At 38.5% G+C, this 24,113-nt stretch overlaps 1 protein-coding gene across 1 annotated transcript in view; it reads right to left on the minus strand.

Moving 5' to 3' along the window:
• The window catches only part of KNTC1 (kinetochore associated 1), a 76,962-nt gene that overhangs the window by 26,389 nt on the left and 26,460 nt on the right, over window positions 1–24,113 (minus strand). The window contains exons 22-43 of the mRNA XM_025933242.2: window positions 23,599–23,742; window positions 23,360–23,416; window positions 23,166–23,267; window positions 21,051–21,170; window positions 20,812–20,955; window positions 20,196–20,294; window positions 18,480–18,583; window positions 18,230–18,329; window positions 17,552–17,686; window positions 16,887–17,006; window positions 15,131–15,203; window positions 14,340–14,407; window positions 10,219–10,499; window positions 9,210–9,382; window positions 8,670–8,767; window positions 7,875–8,013; window positions 7,302–7,358; window positions 6,681–6,844; window positions 5,548–5,652; window positions 5,010–5,138; window positions 4,276–4,392; window positions 2,251–2,360 (exon numbers count right to left, since the gene is read on the minus strand). Of these exons, the coding sequence (XP_025789027.1) occupies window positions 2,251–2,360; window positions 4,276–4,392; window positions 5,010–5,138; window positions 5,548–5,652; window positions 6,681–6,844; window positions 7,302–7,358; window positions 7,875–8,013; window positions 8,670–8,767; window positions 9,210–9,382; window positions 10,219–10,499; window positions 14,340–14,407; window positions 15,131–15,203; window positions 16,887–17,006; window positions 17,552–17,686; window positions 18,230–18,329; window positions 18,480–18,583; window positions 20,196–20,294; window positions 20,812–20,955; window positions 21,051–21,170; window positions 23,166–23,267; window positions 23,360–23,416; window positions 23,599–23,742 (2,639 nt within the window). The remainder of the gene's footprint in view (window positions 1–2,250; window positions 2,361–4,275; window positions 4,393–5,009; window positions 5,139–5,547; window positions 5,653–6,680; window positions 6,845–7,301; window positions 7,359–7,874; window positions 8,014–8,669; window positions 8,768–9,209; window positions 9,383–10,218; window positions 10,500–14,339; window positions 14,408–15,130; window positions 15,204–16,886; window positions 17,007–17,551; window positions 17,687–18,229; window positions 18,330–18,479; window positions 18,584–20,195; window positions 20,295–20,811; window positions 20,956–21,050; window positions 21,171–23,165; window positions 23,268–23,359; window positions 23,417–23,598; window positions 23,743–24,113) is intronic.

The raw sequence follows: 24,113 nt of genomic DNA on the forward strand, positions 1-24,113 counted from the left end.
AAACAGGGGCATCTGGGTGGCTCAGTCAGTTAAGCGTCCAACTTCGGCTCAGGTCATGATCTCAAGGTTCTTGAGTTCGAGCCCCGCATTGGGCTCTGTGCTGACAGCTCAGAGCCTGGAGTCTGCTTCAGATTCTGTGATTCCCTCTCTCTCTGCCCCTCACCTGCTCATGCTCTGTCTCTGTCTCTCTCTCTCTCAAAAATAAATAAACATTAAAAAAAAAAATTAAAACAAATATAAAGGAGGGCACTTGTTATGATGAGCACTGTGCGTTGTATGTAAGTGATGAATCACTGAATTCTACTTCTGAAACCAATATTGCACTGTATGTTAACTAGAATTTAAATAAAAATTTGAAAAAAATGAAGAATGAAATTATAGACAATTGAAATGCCTTAAGCCCTATGAAGATGATAGCTTAATTTGCTACACAGAATAACAAATATCAAGAAAAGCTTTAAGTAGGACCATTAAAAAATTTTTTTTGTTTATTTGTTTTTGAGAGAGAGCATGAGTGGAGTAGAGACAGTATTTTAAAACCAGTCACCACTTATTATTTGACCTTAAGTGGGTCACTGAATATGGGTTTGTTTTCTCATATATAAATTGGTGCTAATATGCAATAAAAATGTAAAAATTAAATGATGGTGCATGAAAGCACTTTGAAACTAATAAAGTGACAACAAACTGGTCATCCTATTTATTAGATAAACGTCTGAGATATTATTTACTCCTACTTATCACAATAACTTATCTATAAACATTTAGTTTTAGTTTTATTTTATTTACTTGTTATTTTATTTTTTTCAACTTTTTTTTTTTTTTTTTTTTTTTTTTTGGGACAGAGAGAGACAGCATGAACGGGGGAGGGGCAGAGAGAGAGGGAGACACAGAATCGGAAACAGGCTCCAGGCTCTGAGCCATCAGCCCAGAGCCTGACGCGGGGCTCGAACTCACGGACTGCGAGATCGTGACCTGGCTGAAGTCGGACGCTTAACCAACTGCGCCACCCAGGCGCCCCTTTACTTGTTATTTTAAAAAATTCTCCCTAAATCATATTAAAAAAAATTGTTTTTAATGTTTATTTATTTTTGAGAGAGACAGAGCACAAGCAGGGGAGGAGCAGAGAGAGAGAGAGAGAGAGAGACAGACAGACAGACAGACAGAGACACAGAATCCAAAGCAGGCTCCAAGCTCTAGCTGTCAGCCAGAGCCCAATGCAGGGCTGAAACCCATGAACCGTGAGATCATGACCTGAGCAGAAGTCAGATGCTTAACTGACAGCCACCCAGGTGCGCCCCCCCACACTTTTCTTTCAATAAGAAACCTCATTATCCTTTTTTTTTTTTTTTTTTTTTTAATTTAAGAGTTTATTTATAAGGGCGCCTGGGTGGCTCAGTCGGTTAAGCATCTGACTCTTGATTTCGGCTCAGGTCATGATCTCACGGTTTGTGAGTTCAAGCCCCACATTGGGCTCTGCACTGACAGTATTAAGCCTGCTTGATTCTCTCTCTCCTTCTCTCTCTGCCCCCACCTTACTCACTCTGTCTCAAAATAAATAAACTGTTTTTAAGTTTATTTATTTTCAGAGAGGAAGAGAGAAAAGTGGAGAAGGGACAGAGAGAGAGAGAGAGAGAGAGAGAGAGAGAGAGAGAGAGAGAGAATCCCAAGCAGGCTCTGCACCACTAGTGTGAGGCTTGAACTCAAGAATCGCAAGATCATGACCTGAGCTGAACTTGGATGCTTAACTGACTGAGCCATCCAGGTGCCTCTAAATCATACTTTTCATTACATCTTTTTTTTTTCTCTCCATTATATCTTCATTTAAGATTACTTTGCCCCTATGTTGATCTGATTTAGAAGTTCAATTGCTCATAACAATACTCCCAAACTTTCCTATCATGGGAATCATCTGGAACTCCTATTATGGATCAGAGTTTGGGGCTTGGCCCAGATCTGCTGAGTCAGAACCACCAGGAAGGGGCCCAAGAATCTTTATTTTTAATCAGGAGCCCCAGGTGATGTTCAACATGAGGCAAGTCTGGGAAACACTTAACCATGAATTTAAAAGGTGATAACCTAAGAGAATTTAATCTGGTTTTGGATTCACTTAGTTTGGAGATAAAAAAAAAAAACATCCACAGTCCATAGACTGCATGGAATAATCATCTTTATTACTGTGTTCTTGCAGTAAGGAGTACCAGTTTGTTAACCTAATAGTAAAAATACCACTAAAGTTTAAAGAGTTACCAGCAATATTCCAGAATGAGGCTTGTGTCCATATCTATATTCTCCACAAGAGCTTTAATGAGGTCTTTCTTGGTGAGAAAATGTTGCCTGAAAACCGGCTGGAAAGAAATCTAGAAATAAAAAGAGCAAAACAAAAACCCCAATAAAGTGAAAGGTATTAGAATAAGGACACCATGGAGATTTGCCTTTTTATTGTCCTTTTTTATAGAGAAACATTTTTCTAGACTCCTCTAACCCTTTTTTATCCCCCTACCCAACTTGACCATCATTCTGAGATTTCAGGTATATTTGGCTATGGGCCCCAAATCTCTTAATCAAGTTACCCTTCGGTTCTTCATCAATTAGTTGTTAGCAATAACCAGTCCCATTTCTACATTTGAACTAGGCTTCAAAACACATATCCTTTCTGTAGTGATCACATTCCTATGCGAGTAACATAAAATGTTGTTGTTTTTTTTAATTTTTATTTATTATTTTTGAGACAGAGAGAGACAGAGCATGAACGGGGGAGGGTCAGAGCGAGGGAGACACAGAATCTGAAATAGGCTCCAGGCTCTGAGCTGTCAGCACAGAGCCTGACGCGGGGCTCGAACTCACGGACCGCGAGATCACGACCTGAGCCGAAGTCGGCCGCTTAACCGACTGAGCCACCCAGGCGCTCCAAAATGTTTTAAAGACATAGCGTCAAGAACACAGTTCTGGGGGCGCCTGGGTGGCGCAGTCGGTTAAGCGTCCGACTTCAGCCAGGTCACGATCTCGCGGTCTGGGAGTTCGAGCCCCGCGTCAGGCTCTGGGCTGATGGCTCAGAGCCTGGAGCCTGTTTCCGATTGTGTGTCTCCCTCTCTCTCTGCCCCTCCCCCGTTCATGCTCTGTCTCTCTCTGTCCCAAAAATAAATAAACGTTGAAAAAAAAAATTAAAAAAAAAAAAAGAACACAGTTCTGTTTGTATTTACAAAGTGAAAAATGACTTTTCCCTAGGAGTTCATAAACTTCAGTATACCTGTGTACACACTGATGTTATCTTTTTAATTTTTAAATTTAAGTTTACTTATTTTGAGAGAGAGTGAGCGAGAGAGAGAGCACACAAGCAGGGAGGGAGCAGAGACGGAGGGAGAGAATCTCAAGCATGCTCTGCACTGTCAGTGCAAAGCCTGATGAAGGGCTCGAACTAACAAACCATGAGATCATGACCTGAGCCAAAGTCAGATGCTTAACCAACTGAGCCACCCAGGCACCTTCACGTTGACTTATCTTCCACCAAACAGCAACAGAAAAGTATGAGGCTAAAGGCTAGGTCTGAAACAGCTTATATGTTAATTAATCCTAGATATAGTTCTATCAGTGGGAAAGCTAAGTAGAAAAAAAATGTCAAGCCTCAGGGGTGCATCTGGGTAGCTCAGTCAGTTAAGTGTCCGACTCTTGATTTCGGCTCCGGTCATGATCTCACGGTTCATGGTTCAAGTCCCACACCTTTCAGTGCAGAACCTGCTTGGCATTCTCTCTCCCTCTCTCTGTTTGGGATTCTCTCTCCTTCCCTCTCTGTCCCTGCTCTGCTCTCTCGAGTGCGTTCTCTCTCAAAAATAAACATTAAAAAAAAGTCAAGGGCACCTGGGTGGCTCAGTCGGTTAAGTGTCCGACTTTGGCTCAGATCATAATTTCACAGTTTGTGAGTCTGAGCCCTGCATCGGGCTCTGTGCTGACAGCTCAGATCCTGGAGCCTGCTTTGGATTCTGTCTCCCTCTCTCTCATCCCCTCCACCACTCACATTCTGTCTCTCTCTCTCAAAAATAAACAGACATTAAAAAAAAAGTCAAGCCTCTTCTAAATTTTCTTAAAAATACAGAAAAGAGGAAATGAAGCAAATGGTCCTTATTTGTTTGAAAACACTAATGTGTATATTTAATATAACTAAAATTTATGAGTCTACAACATATATCCTCTCCCCAAAGAAGAAGACTTTAAGATTTCCTGAGGAAATCATCAGAATGGATCAAATTTGATGGTACTCACACCAAGAATACTCACACCAAGTTTGCCAAGACGAATACCCCACTGAGCATCAGTACTGAGTTCACGGAACTTAAGCTCTGTTTCTATTTCCCGATAGAGGCTGGCCAGCTGAGAGCCCACCAGAGATATTGCCTAAAAAATTAAAATAGAATTAAAATTCAATCACAATAGAATATGTTCTAACACCTTTTGGATGAAACCCAACAACAAAAATCATAACCTTTCTTTGTGATAACAGTGTGGAATATTACATATTGCTTCATACACACAGTCATTATTGATATAATAGGTCATTCAGCTTTTATTATGATGCCATAAATGTAGTCTGGCTTTCCTTCAAAAAGGCCAAATTTTGGTTATCCTGAAAATAAAATCCCCACAAAAGGCAAATTTTAAAACAAACATCAAAGAGAAATTCTGCATCTGCTAACCTTGTCCAACAAAAAAGACCTGGTTCGTGGGTCTAAGGTTTCAAATACACTTCAGATATAGTAAATGTAAGAAGTGAAGGTCTATGGCGACATACAGATTTAAGAAATAAAAAATACCCTAATTCTTTGGGTTGAGCAGTGCTTATGACCTGCATATACACTCATGGTGTGTCAGTAGTCAAGGAAAAGCTGTTAGAAAACAAGAGAGTTGGCTCCACATTTCTTCTGCTAAAGCATTAAGTGGCAAAGCTAACTTCATTTTTTCCCCTAAATCTCTTCATACTTTAAGAAATGAAGCTGTGCTTGCTCAGGCCATACCAAAATTTTGTCGTAGTTCTGCCACGCTTTATCTATGAGCTTCCAGAGATTTTCAAACACTTCTTTTTGGGGTAACAGAGTGCAGTAACCCAATGCCAAGTCAAGATCCACCAGGCGACAATTAAATACCTATTGGAAGAAAGCATCAAGAGAACATTCTTTACAATCAAAATAGAATTTGGTCTCTGAATGCTTATTTGTTACCAAATTTAATTATAACCCCTAAGAAAGAATAAGTGTTTCGTGAAAAGTGATGTAGAGTAACTTGGTTCCAACTTGTCTGCTTAGTTTTAACATCCTTTATCATTACCATAAACTTAAGGAAACAACTTGGACAGGTTGTATATAGCACAGAACCCTTACCTTCTTCTCCCTGACAATCTCATCACTTCTCTTTAAGCCCCAATATGCCCTCCCCATCCTCATTCTTATCCTCAGATATCAGAAGCAACTAGAAGAGAGAAAAGGAAAAAAAAAAAAAAGAGAGAGAGAGAGAGAGAGAGAGAGAGAAAGCAGCTTACCAAGAACGGATACTCACTTTGTGCAACAGTGTTGTAGCGTTTCCCCTGATAAATTTAACAGCTTTCTCTTTCAGTTCCATAACAACATGCCTTGATTTAACTAATGTGGCCTCTCCAAACAACTTTTAGAAAAGAACAAAAAAATTGTTAGGTCTACTTCTATCTATGTGTCATTTTGAAAACTCTTCTTAAATATTAAGGAACTTGAAAATTCATCATTATATGCAAAATGTGCTGGCATTTAATCTATGATGACAGAATGCTGCAGCTAAGGGGGGAAATGACTGGGAAGGCACAAAAAGGAACCTTTTCAAATATTCTATACCTTGATTGTGCTGTTGGTGACATGGTGAATACACTGTTGACAGACTTAAAATGTGCAATTTTGAAAGCAATACTTTACTTAAAGTTAATTTTGGGGCACCTGGGTGGCTTAGTTGGTTAAGCATCTAACTCTTAAATTCAGCTCAGATCAGGGTCATGGGATTGAGCTCCACATCAGGTTCCGTGCTGAATGCGGAGCCTGCTTAAGATTCTTTCTCTCTCCCTCTCTCTGTCCCTCCCTCCACACTTGCACACTCCCTCTCTTTCAAAAAAAAAAATGTATATATATATATAAAAAGATAAAGTTAATTTTGTAAAAAATTGTTATTTAACAAATATAAACAGAATAGTAGAAGTGATGCAATTCTCTCTGTGATTAGCTTCATAAGCAAGTTATCAACAGGTACTTTGTCTTCTAGAATCTTTTCAATGATGCTGTCAGGTAATAATTATAATAATTTAGGCTACAGTAATACAAACAACAGATAGAGTTTTGACCTAATGTGTTCACTGGGTTGGGAGTAAAAAGACATATCACTGCAACTTAAAACCTCAACTGAATGATTTCACCTCCCTCAGTCTGCTTCCTCATTTGCAAAATGGAGACTCTCAGGGCTGTTGTCAAGACTGAATATGAAAAGTATGCAAGTACCTTGAACCACACCTGAATCTCAGATGCTCAACACATGTTTCCTAAATCTGACAAATTATCAATTTCCTTGTTCCAGAGCCAAATGAGAAAATGTGGACTCCAAATCCGTTTGTTTGGTGGTGTATTTGTATCTATATTCCTCCAAAGTGAAAGCATTTGTTCTCAGAACTATACCTTTCCACTCAGACTGGCATCCATGAAGCTTGATACAGAGTGCTGAAGACAGGTACCAAATGAACCAATGACAAATCTTAGGGCCAGTTCCCACTGGCTAGATTCTTGCAGGTTCTGGAGCAATGCCGAGATGGAATTTATAATAGGTAAAATGAGGTTGTCTCCTGTGAAATGATAAAAGTACTTCATTTCAGTAAAAGTATTTTAATATTTAGATTTTTCAAAGAAATAAAGATCATAATTATTGAAAAACTGTTTTCAGGGACAGCCAATGTTTTCAATGTAGATAACTATCATAAAATTGGTTCTTAAAGCTAGTAAATGAGAGAATTAACACGGACTTTATTTAAACCAGAAAATAACTAAGTTTGATGATAACTGATCTATTTTGAGATGCTTAAGTCATTAGCTGGAAAAAAAACAAAAAACAAAAAACCACTTCTCCGTGGGGAAAACCAAAATTTATGAACAGATTCGTAAGTTAATGTTACAAGCCAATGACAGTCTCTTGACCTTCTGGAAGTGTAACACTGTAATAGTCATAATTAAGTACATCAAGAACATTAAGTCAGACTTATATTCAAGATTTCAAGGAATTTTTGTTTTTCTGATGTCAAGTACCTTCATTAATAGAACGGTATGGTAAACTTGTAGAATCCAAGGGATGTCTCTTGCTTTCTACAAAAAAGAGTGAAATATGTTAACAGTAAATAAAACAACTTGCTTGTAGGCCACATATTCCAAGAAATATTGAAATATTATGCTATTAACAAATAATGTTCTAAAATAATCTACTTAAAAAAAAAAGAGCACTTAAGTATATACAGAAAAATACATACGTTAAATGTACAACTTGATGAAGTGAATACATTCACATCCCAGAACCCAAACCAAGAAATAGAACCTTACCAGTACCCAAAACTCTCTCTTCCCCCTTTCCAGTCATTATCCACCCTCAAGAATAACCATTCCCCTGACTTCGGACAGCACGGCTTCTTTATAGCCTGTCCTTGCACTTTACGTGAATGAAATCATATAGTATGACGTGTTCTTTTGTATTTGGCTTCTTTTGGTCAGCATTGTGCCTGCGAGATTCACCATATTCCCATGTGCAGTCCTAGTTCCAAACCTCCACACTTTAAAACTTGCATAAAGCAGAAATACATAGAAAATAACAACACAAGTGACATTTACCAGCCAGAGGCAGAAGTGACGCAATCAATTCATAAATAACAGGCAGCACCATCTGTGACTCCAGAACTATCCCATCTTCACTGAAGAAGTCACTGTAAGACCACTCTTCATATGGATCTTTTTGAGTTCCAAAGGAAGTCTAAATACCAAATCACAGAAAAGACCCAAGTAAATACACTCCAAAACACAAATACCATCTTCACTAAGCAGAACCCAGAATCAGATGTACTAGAGCCAAATGCAGTTTGGATGGTCAAATACAACTGTGTAGTCTGCTTCCTCTGGGTAGTCTGTGGCTTATGATAATGCCATTTTAAATTAAACCGTTACTCTAAGATAAGGACAATGTCCAGAGATGCCTTTTTTGAGGCCCAACATTTCAAAAGATAGGGCAACTTAAAGCCAATAAATGTCACTGAAAAAGAGGTTTCATGCCCTTGAGTTTTCCAGTCTAGAATAAGAAAACACAAGAGGTAGGGGCACCTGGGTGGCTCAGACAGTTAAGTGTCTAACTTCAGCTCAGGTCATGATCTCATGGTCCATGAGTTTGAGCCTTGCGTCTTGCTCTATGCTGACAGCTCAGAGCCTGGAGCCTGCTTCGGATTCTGTGTCTCCCCCCTCTCTCTGCCCCTACCCTGCTCTCTCTCTCTCAAAAATAAACATTAAAAAATAAATTTAAAAAACCCACAAGAGGTAGATTTGATATTTTTATAAACTATACAAGTGATTTAAAAGTGGTTCATAATGGGCGGGCAGGGATTTGGTTTAAGAAAAAGAAATTTAAAGGCAATTTACTTTCATTAGAATTCCACAGTCATCCATTTGGCACTGTCTGGAAAGCTCTACTGCTGTTAATGTATATTTACATAGTTCTAAAGCATCTAGCAAAAAATCTGAAAGAAAATGGAGAAAAATCATTACATTAATATTCCACGTGTTTGGAATAATGAAAACAATCTTTTAATAATTACCATTCAAATTCTAAAGAAGGCCACAAGATAGAACGGTTTCCACACAGCTTTGACTACCCTAAATAATGCAGTTTAAATTTTTACATAAGCTTGGCTGAGATGTAACCTCGTATGTGGAGAGGCAAGGAACTTCACAATCCCATCAAAGCGATTATTATCAACAGTTGGAAATGACATTGTTAATATCTGTAAATATTTTGAAACAATATTCCCCATGGAGAATCAATTATGACTGGCTCTTTGTAAAATGGAGAGAACGATCTTTTGTTTTTATGGCAATGTCCAATTGTGAAGAGACAGCACACGTGGGAGATCCATGTGAAATGAGACACAGAACACAAAACTATATTATACACCCTGTCACCTGGGCTGCAGATGGTGGCAGCTTGGCAAGCTAGAGCATGTATTTCAGAAGGAAGATTGAGGCCCACGGGTGTTGCCATTGGAATGTCATTAGCCAACATGTGACAAAGCTTCTGACACGTCAAAAACAGCAACTTCCCAGTGTCGGCATTACGGTGATACTTAAACAAGTCTCTGGAAAAAAGGAAGTGTCAAAAGTGAGAATACTCGGAGCAAAAGCAAATGCATTTGCCTTTCTTGGATTAATATATGAACACTACCTCTTTAAAAAGGGGTGCCTAGCTGGCTCAGTTACATGTCTGACTGTGGCTCAAGTCATGATCTCGTGGCTCATGAGTTCGAGCCCCGCATTGGGCTGTGTGATAACAGCTCAGAGCCTTGAGCCTGCTTCAGATTGTGTGTCTCTCTCTCTCTGCCCCCGACTCACACTCTGTCTCTCTTTCTCAAAAATAAACATACATTGGGGTGGCTGGATGGCTCAGTTGGTTAAGGGTCTGACTCTTGGTTTCAGCTTAGGTCATGATCTCACAGTTGGTGGGTTCGAGCCCTGCATCGGACTCTGTGTTGACAGTGTGGAGCCTGCTTAGGATTCTCTCTTTCCCTCTCTTTCTCTGCCCCTCCGCTGTTAGTGCTCTCTCTTGCTCTCAAAGTAAATAAATAAACTTAAAAAATAATGAAAATAAACACTAAAAAATAAAAAATAAAATCTCTTTAAAAATGTTTTTATGCCATCTAATGTGCTTTGTCTTTTAACTTATTTGGGATATTATTAACTGTCAGAGGGCAAGGCAACCTAAATTCCATGGTTAGGTTACCTAACGACTCACATCATGTGAGTTACCTGCCTGCTATGCTACCATTCTGTGACCTAAACTAGGCTCTGAGGGTGAGAAACCAAGAATGATATCCATGCAAATGAAAAGGTCACTGGCCTAACCCTATTACCAAAGAAGTCAAGGAAGCATGTGTTCCTTTCAGACAAGCTATGTGTGCACGGGGCCGGGGCTCACCTGCATCTTCTCAGCGCTGCTTCCAGGTTCCCATGGTTTAAGGCTCTCAAGGTCAGCTCGGCCTCCCGCTCTTGTGTGGACACGTGCAGGGCCAGCGCCTGTCTGTGCAGTTTGGACTTGGTGCTCAGGCTCTTGTCCTCAGCAGCTGGAGGATCCGCAGAGCTCTGGGATTTGTGTTTGGTCTGTGTGACTTCGTGAGCTCTGACGTACTGTTCACGGAGCTCTGAGACCAGGGCACTGTTGCTGTAATCTCCAAAGGACAGGAAGACCTCGAAGTTCTCCTAGGAAGGCAAACAGGACAGCGTGCCACATCTGCTCACTTCATCTGTTGTTAAAAACCACTGGCGAGTCTCAAATCTCTCCTTATTCTCCCTCAAAGACAACTCCCATGTTAATTAGGAATTTAAGACTTTATATTTCAAGTTATGAAAATAATACTATAATAAGTTTGAAAAATGGGAAAAACCATTTTAACCCAAGGATTTTTTCTTTTCCTTTTTTCTTCAATGTTTATTTTTAAGAGAGACAGAGCGAGAGAGAGTGAGCGAGAGCAAGGGAGGGGCAGAGAGGGAGACAGATAATCCAAAGCGGGCTGCACATTGACAGCCGACAGCCTGATGCGGGGCTTGAACTCATAAACTGCAAGATCACGACCTGAGCCGAAGTCAGACACTTTAACCAACTGAGTCACCAAGGCGCCCCTTAACCCAGGATTTTCTTTTTTTTAATTTTTTTTTTTTTTTCAACGTTTATTTATTTTTGGGACAGAGAGAGACAGAGCATGAGCAGGGGAGGGGCAGAGAGAGAGGGAGACACAGAATCGGAAACAGGCTCCAGGCTCCGAGCCATCAGCCCAGAGCCTGACGCGGGGCTCGAACTCACGGACCGCAAGACCGTGACCTGGCTGAAGTCGGACGCTTAACCGACTGCGCCACCCAGGCGCCCCTAACCCAGGATTTTCTAAATGTCAGCACTATTGACACCATTTCTTGGTGTCAGATCATTCTTTATTGTGGGGGAATCCTTGAATAGCAAAAGTGACAGAATTAAGTATTAATTCTAATACTTAGAATTAAGTATTAGCTGAAGAAACCAGCTTTGCTCTTTTTTGTAATAATTCCTTTTGGCTGCTAACTCCAGACTTAGAATTTATTTTTCTTACTCGATTAAAAAAAAATCCCACTGAGGCCCAGGGAAGGATACCAAGAGGCAGTGAGGTCACCTTCTTCTCCCCCTCTTCTTCTGGCTCTCCTCCCTCCCCTCCTCCTCTTCTCCTTTTCTTTCCCCTTCTTCTATTTTCTTTTAAGTAATCTCTACACTTAACATAGGGCTCAAACTCATGATCCCAAGATCAAGTCATGTGCTCTTCTAACTGAACCAGTCAGGTGCCCCCTAGACCTTCTGTTTTGATGCAGTACTCTACAGCAAGGTTTCTCAATCTTGCCAGATCCTTTGTTATGAGGGCTGTCCTGTGCACTGTAGCAGCATCCCTGGCCTCTACCTGCTAGATGCCACTAGCACCCTCCTTCTACCACTTGTGACAATCAAAAACTATCAAAACTCCCTTCACAGTGCCAAATACTCCCTGGGAGCAAACACACCTGAGCTGAGAACTGGTTATCCTAATAAGCAGTGACCATTTTCTTGGTATTTCTTTTCAGTTTTCTTCACCAGCATTTTGTGGCTACATGGGTAATTTCATATGTTACCTTCTCCAGTTAACACTACGGCATTTCTCCTTTCTGCTGTCATTACACAGACTTCACAAATATTATTTTGGATGCCTGTATAACTTATCTGTGGTGCAGTTATTTATAAAATGTAAAATTTTGAAACTGAGGCTTTTCCCCCCAAAATATTAGTTATCTTTCCCAAAGGGGATGCATCATGTAGAAATACTTATTTATAAAAATAAATGTTTACTACAGATAAGTTGTGGAAGACTTTATTCATTATATGTCACAATTCTCTCTTTATTAGGAACCACAGAAATGTTTATGCTTATGTAACCACAGACTATCTCTAGAAAAATACGCAAGAAACTGGCAACAGCAGTTGCATCTAATGTGGGAAACTGGATAGCTGGAATATCAGGATAGGAGGAAGACTTGGTTTTCACTATATATTCTTTCAAACTTTTTTTTGTCAAAGAGTTAATTCCTTATTGTTTACAACATGCAGTACAGAATTTTAGTAAGTTTATTTTTTATTGTGGTAAAATATACATAAAATTCACCATTTTAACCATTTTTAAAGCCTTTTGAATTATGTAGCATCCATGTAGAATCTAGTCAAAGATAAATATACAAGTGATTAAACCACGAAGTTTCTCTTTTCAATGTGCATCTTTTTCCTAAGGAATGTAGCTTCTGTGTGTAGTCAATATAGCTCATGATTTTTCAAGAAGATATATATATGTTTTTAACGTTTTTTGTTTTTTTTTTTTTTCAACGTTTTTTATTTATTTTTGGGACAGAGAGAGACAGAGCATGAACGGGGGAGGGGCAGAGAGAGGGAGACACAGAATCGGAAGCAGGCTGCAGGCTCTGAGCCATCAGCCCAGAGCCTGACGCGGGGCTCGAACTCACGGACCGCGAGATCGTGACCTGGCTGAAGTCGGACGCTTAACCGACTGCGCCACCCAGGCGCCCCTTAACGTTTTATTTTTGAAAAAACACAAGCTGGGGAGGGGCAGAGAAACCAAGGTGGGGCTTGAACTCACAAACTGTGACATCATGACCTGAGCAAAAATCGAACGTTTAATCGACTGAGTCACCCAGGTGCCCCCAAGGATATATATTTTTTATTTTCAGTAATCTTATTTTAACTAGTTATTGCTGCTGAGGCAGTGCTAAGTAGAATAAGCAAGGGTACTGAGGTCAGACAGATAGGGTCCGAGTAGTGGGTTCAGGTGATGAGCTCACCATGTTCACTGCAGCATTACTCACAATAGCCAAAAAGAAAAAACAACTTAAGTGTCTATCAACAGAGGAATAAACAAAATGTGGTCCACTCCTACAATGGAACATGGGTCAGGTGTTAAAGGAATGAAGCACTGACACCTGATACATGGAGGAACTTTGAAAACATGCTGACTGAGAGAAGCCAGACACAATGAGATAAATATTGTAGGATTCCACTTATAAGAAATCTATAGAAAGGCAAATTCAGAGAAAGTAGATCAAAGGTTTCCAGGGTTTGGAGGGAGAGGGGAACGGGGGGTTACTGCTTAATGGGTAAAAATGGGTAAAATGGATAAAAAGTTTCTGCTTGAGGTGACGAAAAGTAGATGGTGGTGAAGGTCACAACATTGTAAGTGTAATTAATGCCATTGAACTATATATTGAAAAATGGGTAAAATGGCAAATTTTACATTGTTACCACAATTATGAAAAATTATTAATATACCAAAAGCACTGAATTATACACTATAAATAGATGAACAGTATGGTATGTGAATTACATCTCCATAAAATTGTTTTTTTCCTTTTATTTTTAAATTTTTATTTATTTATTTTTGACAGAGAAAACGCATATGTTTGTGAGGGTAGAGTAGAGAGGGAGGGAGAGAGTCCTAAGCAGGCTCCCTGCTGTCCGTGAAGAGCCTGGGGCTCAATCTCACGAGATCTCAAACTGTGTGACCAATGTCACAAGCTGTGACGGTGAGACCATGACCTGAGCCAAAATCAAGAGTCCGATGCTTAACCGACTGAGCCACCCAGGCACCCCAGGTTGTTTTACAAATGAGAGAAAAAAAGGAAAAGCAGTACGCTGTAATTAAAATTCCCGAAGGCTTGGGGCACCTGGGTGGCTTCAGTTGGTTGAGCACCCAACTTGGGATCAGGTCATAATCTCATGGTTTGTGGGTTTGAGCCCCACATCGGGCTCCCTGCTATCAGTGCAGAGCCAGCTTCAGATCCCCGTCCCCTTCTCTTTCTGCCTCTCCCTCACTTGCACTTTCTCTCTCAAAAATAAACGAACATTAAAAAAAAATAACAAAATAAAATTACTGAAGACCAGTACAGAAAGTTTGAAGGATGGACTGATCATCCATGTCAAATGCAGTGATAAGTAACATAATCAGTAAAGTAATAATGTTCAACATAACTTAACATCTTTACCTGTAAGCTAGCAACAGCTTTAAATAGTTTCAGGATTTCTTCACATTCATCCTTCTTCTGCAGATTGTCTGTAATTAAATTTTTTTAAGTTATAGTAGACATCCAAATTCCCCTATTATTAGATTTTTTTTTTTTTTTTAAGTAGGCTCCATGCCCAATGTGGGGCTTGAACTCAAGACCCTGAGATCAAAAGTCACATGCTCCACCGACTGAGATAGCCAGGTGCCCCTTATCAGGGTTTTTTTAAAGCTAATATTTTAATTGGCTATGGGTCTTTTATCTCAAGTCTTCAGTAGTTCTTTTCAGAAGCTGAGGTAAGAAAATTTAAGTACAAAAAATCTATTCTTTCTGAAGATAGAAAAGAGAAGCTTATGAGTTACAAGAGAAATGGCAGTTATTCCGAAATAAATTTTAGCTTTTTCCCCCCAAGAGTTACTTTGTTAATGTTTTACTTAAGTTCAAGTTTAAACAGGTTTTTGCCTGACCATGACCAAACGATAAGTGAGAAATCTGAGCAGTAAGTGCAAGGCACCAAAGAAATCCAATCTAGCCTCAAAGAGCTTACTGAAGCATATAAACAAATGGTCAGGTGATTTTAGAGGTTTCTGTTTTTACACTACTAATCAAAAGAATAAAGGAAGGAAGACTTTTCATGAGGAAAAATGGGTGGGGTCAATGAAGACAAAGCAAGAAAAAACAAGGATAAGGACAAGGGCTGTCACTGATGCTCCTTTCTGGAAAGGGCAAGCTTAGGAACAAAACCAAGAGGAAGGCACAAAGGTAGAATGTACCTTTCTGGATGTCACATAGTATTTTAAGAATGTCTACGGATGTCTTCGCTACAGACATTCTCCAGGCCTTGTCCTTAAAAGGAAAATAGAAAATAAAACATATTTCTTTTATTTGTACTTTTTATTCACTCTTTTATTCACTACTAGTGAAGTACACATACAAACAAATACACAAAAGCCATGAAATCAGAAAAAAAAACCAGTAAAATGGCTGAAAAAAAAATGAGAGGTCAGTCATCACAGAGAGTCAAGCCGCTGAGAAATGGATAATTGAATCGCATAGAATGTAAACATGAAAAAAACACTGGTATGAACGCTTGGATATATGATTTAGAAATACCATAGAGCAGGCAAATCCCCAAATCACACCTTTCAGCTACACTATTTTTTTTACATATGTAATGTTTTTTTTTTATTTTTGAGAGAGAGAGAGAGACAGCCACTCAGGCACCCCTCAGCTACACTGTTAATTAATCGTCACTCGGGTTTTATTTTTTAAATAGTTTTTATTTGACAAAACATTCGGAAAAGCTCTCTGGAAAAGTTAAAAGAACTGAACTTGTTTAAGCCCAGAGAATGGAAGTCTAAGAAATAATCATTATCTTCAAGACTGAAAAAGATTTGAGGTACCTGGGTGGCTCAGTTGGTTGAACATCTGACTTCGGCTCAGGCTATGATCTCACAGTTCGTGAGTTCGAGCCCCACGTTGGTCGGGCTCTGTGCTGACAGCTTGGAGCCTGGAGCCAGCTTCAGATTCTGTGTCTCCCTCTCTCTCTGCCCCTCCCCAACTAGCACTCTCTCTCTCAAGAAAATATACATTAACAAAAAGGACTGAAAAAGATGAAAACAAACAAAAAGACAAGAAAAATCAAAGGAGGAAAAGCTTTAATTGAAGACATGATGTATGTGAAATGCTTAGCAAGTGCAAGGTCCACACAAAGTACTCAAGTATTTCCACTCTGGGGTGCAGTCCGAGCTGGTGGTTAAGAACACAGACTTTGGTATCAGACGGTTTGAGGTGAGGTTCTGCCACTTTCTAATAACGCCAGGAAAGTCACTCATCTTAAAATGTTAGTTTCTGAACTTAATCTATAAGGAGCTGACAACAGAACCCATCTCAGAATGTTGTTGTGAAGAGGAAAGTGGACAATTCATTTAACCTATTTAACCTAAGCCCCCAGCATTATAACAGTATAACAAATATTAGATACCAAAATAACCAAACTTACTTCCCTAAAGGTAAAAAATTACTAAAGTGGACTGCTGACACAGGATGGGGGATAAACGGTAAAAAAACCCTCAACTGTCCTGAAAATATTAGGTATTTGGTTCCTCATCTCTCTCAAGAAGTGAAGTGGCTCTTTTAAAATTGTTCCTAAGTTCAACATTCTAAGATTATTGAGATTTACATGGGTTCTGTGGCTGACATTATTTGATAGTAATGACTACGTCCTATACAACACAAAACACTTTATATTGCATGGCTTTATGGAAAACCCTTTTGTGTACAACAATTAGTTCAATTAATCCTGGTTTGTAGATCCTTGATTATTCAGTGTGGGCTCAAGCCACTGCTCCAAGGCAGCCATATGTGGTTCTTTTCTATGTAGTGAATTTACACAGGGATTTTTACATTAGAACATTGTAGCAATGAGAAGAGCAGATATTCATATTTTGCTTATCCATCTTTTCTATCCTGTTGATTAATATCCATAAATACTGGATTTATCTATATTTTATTTAGTGAAAATCTCACCTCTTTAGAATCATCCGGTTCTTCTTGTAATGCCAGTCGTGCCCATACGATTACCCGTTCTGCAGTTTTCTCTGCTTGAGCACGAGGCAAAGACCTCAACAGAAGCACACAGTCTTCACCCTTTAACAGTGTTTGAAAGGAAGAAAAGTGTAAAGGACAGTTTGGAAAGTTTGGACTTACCTCTTCCTTTTCTACTTAAAGGTGAAAAGACGTCATTTAAAAAAATAGAATATAGTCTGATGTTTTAAAAAATTTGCTAATTCTGGTTTTGACAACAGCAAACAAAAAGATAAAATTAAAATACAAACCTTTGTATGTTGTGACTCTTAAGTATGCTCATGGTTATCGAATTATATCAAAATAAAGACACTTAAAATACAAAAAAAAAAAAAGAACATCCTACTCTGGAATCAAAGGGTCCTACAGCGTATATAAAACATGAGTCTATGTTTCATAACAACCAAATAGTATGAAAGCCCAAGAGCCAGTCACTAAATACTTTTTAAAGAACCTACAGTTATGAAAAATGCAGCCAATCTAACATCCAATATTTTCATCTTGGTGTAACTTTCGTTTGTGCTAATCTAGTCAGATAATTTGATTGATATGAGCTTTTACAGATTGAGTTGACAGAAATCTAAGAAAGGATAATATAAAACTCATACCTGTTCTCTATCCATCAGGTCAATAATCTTTAGACTATAAATTTCATCATCAGGTAACATATATGCTTGGGCCACCTTCAAAGCATCTTCTAAAGAAGATGGAACATCTTGTTTGAGAATATATCTGACCACCCTCTGAAACAGAGACAATATACAATATGTACTTTCTTCGTCATGAAATCTCAGAGAACCCAGAAATCCTTTGTTCATAAGGGCAAAGTACTCATCAAATTAAAATCAAGCAGCAAAAAACAAAGCTGTGTGAAAAATTAAAACATGATTTATATTCTGAATTTTATGACAGTCCTGTCTACCTTCTTCCCCATCGCCCAGCTTTATTGGGGTATATGTGACAAATAAACGTTGCGTATACTTCAGGTGTACAACTTGATGATCTGATACACTCCTTTTGAAAAGGTCTTCTTTTATTTTTTTAAGTAATTTCTACACATAACATGAGGTTCAAACTTACAACCCTTAGGTCAAGAGTCACATGCTCCACTGACTCAGCCAGCCAGATACCCCTGAAGATCCTACTCACATTCTGTCTAACGAAAGGAAAGTAGTGAGGAACCTAGCCCTATAAGCTTTTAAGAATATAAAGTCCTCGTTACATTTTCCAAGTTGCTTTCAACATGGAACAGAGGAGTTAAAAGACTCTTCAACTATTGTACTTACCATGATTTCCTTGTTTAAGAGATTCACCTCCCTTATTCCATAACCTCGTAAAAGTTTTTTCATCTCCATTAGTTTATAACTTTCCTGCAATAACTTGACCCTAAAAGGAAATTGTTGATATTATGGATTGTATTTTTTTAATGAAATAATAAGGGACACAGTAAAGGAAAGAAAACCATAAATAGATGTCAAGTGAAAACATGAGGTTTATCCAACACCAAAACAACTATTTGGGAGACTGTCATCTTACTTGGGATGGTCCATCTCTAAATGCTGTCTCACCAGCTGCTCCACAGCCACGCTCCAGGGAACCACCGCAGCGTACATGATCTTAAGCACAGCATCAAATATGAGCTACAAAGATACACACACACCAATCATGAAGAGGCCTCAGATTTATGTCTCATGCAAATTAATGACACTGTCTAATCTACAGTAGATGTCTTATATCCACTGTGTGGTACTCTGAGAATATGCTCTCTGATTGCAAAAATACATATTTCTTCCAGTTTTCACACATAAAGTACAATTTTATTATTTAGAAAAACTCAGAAAAATATTTTCTCTGCTGAAAGTTAAATCATATACCTCTATTCCTACAGACTCTAGTTTCTGTTTAAAAATATTTTTCAGGATTTTATTCATATTTTTATGATGGTGTCCAGTAACAGTGAGAAGTCAAAATAAAAAATGTTTCAAAAAAAAAAAAATGTTTCCATGTTTGTATTATCATAGAAAAGCCTAGAAATATATGCATCCCATCATCCACGATAGTTCTTCTAAGAACGGGATGAGAAAGTTTTTATTTTTTATAATTAAAGAAAATGGAATTTTGGGTTTTTTTTTCTTTTTTTTTTAAATTCTTTTTCCAAACCTCACAAATTCTCCTTAGCAAATATTGTGTTGCAGGGCACCTGGGTGGCTCAGTTGGTTAAGCGTCCAACTTCAGCTCAGGTCATGATCTCATGGTTTGTGAGTTTTTTTTTTTTTTTTTTTTTTTTTTTTTAAATTTTTTTTTTTCAACGTTTATTTATTTTTGGGACAGAGAGAGACAGAGCATGAACGGGGGAGGGGTAGAGAGAGAGGGAGACATAGAATCGGAAACAGGCTCCAGGCTCTGAGCCATCAGCCCAGAGCCTGACGCGGGGCTCGAACTCACAGACCGCGAGATCGTGACCTGGCTGAAGTCGGACGCTTAACCGACTGCGCCACCCAGGCGCCCCTCATGGTTTGTGAGTTTGAGCCCTGCATTGGGCTCTATGCTGACAGCTCAGAGCCTGGAACCTGCTTCGGATTCTGTCTTCCTCTCTCTGCCCCTCCCCCACTCATGCTCTGTCTTTATCTCTCAAAAATAAATACACATTAAAGAAAAAAAATTTTTATTTTTATTTATTTATTTTTTAATTTTTTTTTTTAATATTGATTTATTTTTGAGACAGAGAGAGACAGAGCATGAACGGGGGAGGGTCAGAGAGAGGGAGACACAGAATCTGAAACAGGCTCCAGGCTCTGAGCTGTCAGCACAGAGCCCAACGCGGGGCTCGAACTCACGGACCGCAAGATCATGACCTGAGCCGAAGTCGGCCGCTTAACTGACTGAGCCACCCAGGCGCCCTGAAAAAAATTTTTTAAACAAATATGTGTTGCTTTCGTGATTAGAGAATAAGTTTTTTTTTTAATTTTTTTTTTTTTTTTAAGGTTTATTTATTTTTGAGACAGAGAGAGGCAGAGCATGAATGGGGGAGGGTCAGAGAGAAAGGGAGACACAGAATCGGAAGCAGGCTCCAGGCTCTAAGCCATCAGCCCAGAGCCCGACGCGGGGCTCGAACTCACGGACCGTGAGATCGTGACCTGAGCTGAAGTCGGACGCTTAACCGACTGTGCCACCCAGGCGCCCCTAGAGAATAAGTTTTAAGACAAGATGCAACGCTCAAAAGGGAAATCTGCACGGTCACGACGTACTTACATCTGTGTCAGATAAACATCCTATTACTGCCATGGCTTTTGCTTCCCATGCAGTTTCAAAGAGTGAGGTGGACTTTGAGCTACATCTCTTCAATAAATCCTAAAAGGGGATAAACATACATATTTTTTTATTTAAAACTCTCACATACACAAAAAGTAAAACACAGATAGAGATAAATAGCTTTTATGGACATGAAAAAAAAACAAAAACAAAAACTACTTAGCCATGAATGTTAAACAATACTCGAGAAAGACAAAATTGCCAAAGCCTTGGCCTTTAGTTTTATATGGTACAGAAAACTTAAGAAGGAAACATTCTTGAAGAATTTACAAATAAGATTATTGCAGCTTATTAATGTGTGAAAATAATTGCTAACATTTGTTGAGCTTATGCTCCTATTATTTCACAATAACAATTTGGAGGAATAATTAATTATATTATCCCATTTTGCCCAAGGTTACCATCAATCAGTGGCAGTTATCCCACATAACCTTGCCAATACAACATGCTGCATAAATCCTAATGGTAAAGTATGACATTTCTTAAAGGTTAAATGTTTAATATAATGACAGATTGCACAGAGGCAAGGAAAAAAGACTAGATCTAAAGAAGTTACCTCTATGTAGAGCAGGAGAAGTTCCTCCTCTTGCAAGCCATGTTCCCTCATGTAAACTCTTATAAACTTCTCTAAGATGGAAGGAATCAGCTCTGGGGCTAACACTTTATCAAACATCCGGAACACAATGGTGGTTGCATTCTCCTGAATGCCAAAAGAAAGATGGTATAGATGCAAGCTCTAGCCATAGTGGCTGTGATTAAAAACTAATCATACTTCTGATAAGTCTAGACTTTTACCTTCTCAAAATCAGAGAGGGCCAGTTTGCAGTTGTATTTCCTATGCAATGTGATCAACTCCTGCAAGTTATTTACCAAAGTCCTTAACTGACATACTTCCTCTGTGTTTTGATAATCCTTCTAAAACAGAAGTGTGAGAAGGAAATATACAAAAAGTCAGAATTATTTCAGATAAGGAGTGCCTGGGTACCTCAGTCGGTTAAGTGTCTGACCCTTGGTTTTGGCTCAGGTCATAATCTTATGGCTTCATGGTTTGAGCCCCACACTGGACTCTGCACTGGCCATGTGGAGCCTGCTTGGGATTCTCTCTCCCTCTCTTTCTCTGCCCCTCCCCACTTGTGGTGTCTCTGTCTCTCTCAAAATAAATAAACTTAAAAAAAAAAGAATTATTTCATATAAAATAAGAATTGGCCATGATTATGGTCTTAAGAGGAAATCTGCACCTAATACCTTAAATTTTGTAGAATTTTAACTCATAAACTAGTACAAATTGACAGATCAGAATCCAATAGAAATCTAAAAGCAATTTTCCCTCTCAAAAAAAATACACAGGGGCGCCTGGGTGGCGCAGTCGGTTAAGCGTCTGACTTCAGCCAGGTCACGATCTCGCGGTCCGGGAGTTCGAGCCCTGCGTCAGGCTCTGGGCTGATGGCTCAGAGCCTGGAGCCTGTTTCCGATTCTGTGTCTCCCTCTCTCTCTGCCCCTCCCCCGTTCATGCTCTGTCTCTCTCTGTCCCAAAAATAAATAAACGTTGAAAGAAAAATTAAAAAAAAAAAAAATACACAGAAAAACTTCAATGTTAGTGTAATTTTTTTAAATGTTTTATTTTTATTTTGTTTTAAGATTTTAGTTTTTAAGCAATCTCTACACTCAACATGGGGTTGAACCTACAACCCAGAGATCAAGAGCACACGCTCCACCGACTGAGCCACCCCTGAATGTTAGTGTTATATTTTTATATTTAAGTATAAAAACATCATTTAGATGGCCCTCAATATCCCCTCTATACAGATCAAGATCAGATATAAAATTGTAACATTTCCTAAACTTATACACAAGAACACAGTTTTCACTATTGATAAAAGACAACAGAGAAAAGACAAAAGTAGTATTTTATAAGCAAGAGAAAAATCTCTTCTATGGAAAAATCTGTTATAATGATCAATATACATCATATATTAAATATACATATATCAATATACTTGAAATGCATAGAAAAAATTCCCATTTAATTTTTAACAGTATATAATCAGTAAGTACAATTACTGGCAAGAATCTGCTGTGTCAGAAAGGAGGAAGTTCAGTATGTATTTTGATAAATTTAGAAATTTAAGGAATCAATGCAATTTCATAATGCATATTATGAGCTTATATAAAGTGATACCTTCTGGTACTTAAGTCCTTAATACTTCCAAGTTGAAATTGTAAGGGGATGTCTCACATATTAGTTTATAAATGAATTTATGGTACCCCAACAAACTTATGAATGCTTTCTCGTTTTTAGAAACTTAAGGGGAAAAAGAAATTAAAAATTCAGAAGCCAAATTATTAATTCAGTTCATGAACCTCAAATTAACATCAAACATAACATCAGCATTTCTGAGCTTAGTTCCCTTTCTAGCACTGCTATTTTTTTCAGTCAAAAAAGACCCAGAATTTTTTTCAGTTTCATCTTTAAAAAAATTCACTGGTACTTAAACCATAATGGCTATTAGAAATCTAAGAAATGCAATCAGAACAGGGAGTGGTTTGTTGGTTTAAGTAAGTCTTTGAAAACTAATCCTAATGCATTAATAAATTTCATTCTTTTAAAGGACTATGAAATGCTGCCAATGCAGAAAATCCCAATTATACTACTTAGGAGTATGTTTATCTACTGTTTCCCATTTGGTTTGATCAATAGAGAAACACAGAGCATTAAAATAGGCTGAAGCTGTGACAGGAGAATCAGAAAGAAAAAAAAGAAAAATTTTCTTTTTTTATTTTAAAACTACATGAAAGAAAAACTCATAAACAGAAAATTTAAGAAATGGATGTATTTCTAAGTACACGTAGACAAACTCTTTAATATAAATTGAGTGCTTTACTACTAAAAATTCATTATCCAGATCATACCAAGGAAATCCATTGCCAACAGGACACCAACACCAACTCATTTGGTTTTTCTGCTGTAAAAAAGACTTCTGCCAGTTGAAGTCCATTTTCTGGCCAGTTTGCCTGTGAAGAGTAACAGAAGCCATGCAACGTGATGTTGTAAGCCACTGGGAGTGTTTGAAATGTCTGTTCAGTGTAAATTATACTGGTATTACCTTATCAGTTAATTCAAGGTTTCTGGCTGCTTGTTCCAACCATTTTGCCAGAATTTTCTGAAACAGACATATTACTTAAAAATAAAATAGCAGACAATCACTGCAATAATTTAAAACTCCCCTTGGTAATCTTTCAACAGAGACAGTAAAGAACTAACTGGTGTTAGTGTAATTTACTATGACATAAGGCAAAGACTGGACTTGGACGATCCAGAATGGAAATACTAAAGGTAACTCACCTGCCCTTCAGGTACAGCCCTTCTCACAAATGGGATCACATCATTTTTAAGCCATGGACAAAGCTTTTGCAAAGAGACTGGTGTAGAAATTGAGTTGAGCAAGTTCTCAAGCATTTTCACATCAAATCTGTTTTCAAAGTTTGCCTAAATTATACAGGGTGAGAAATTAAGACCTCTCAGACAGATTTAAAGTGACAGCCTCCCAAAATGGAAAAAACTTGTTATGAAATAATGTACTGATTTAATTATAACCACTAAGGGTGATTTGCTCTATACCAGTGAGTCACCGGCAGCCACAAACTCCACGAGCTTTCATGGCAACAAGTACCAACTAACAAATTAAGTGGAGAGAAACTGGCAGGGAAAGGAAAATTTAGCAGCAGGTCAAAGTACAAATCCTAACAAGCAACGTGTCCATTATTGACGTCACACCAAGATACCACTTTTGGCACCTAAGTATATCTGTCAACATTGAAGGGATTCAGAGCAGCAGTGTTAATGGGCAATCCTTTCCC

Source organism: Puma concolor, chromosome D3, assembly GCF_028749965.1.
Source record: "Puma concolor isolate L17-30 chromosome D3, mPumCon1.1.hap2, whole genome shotgun sequence".
NCBI classification, from domain to species: Eukaryota; Metazoa; Chordata; class Mammalia; order Carnivora; family Felidae; genus Puma; species Puma concolor.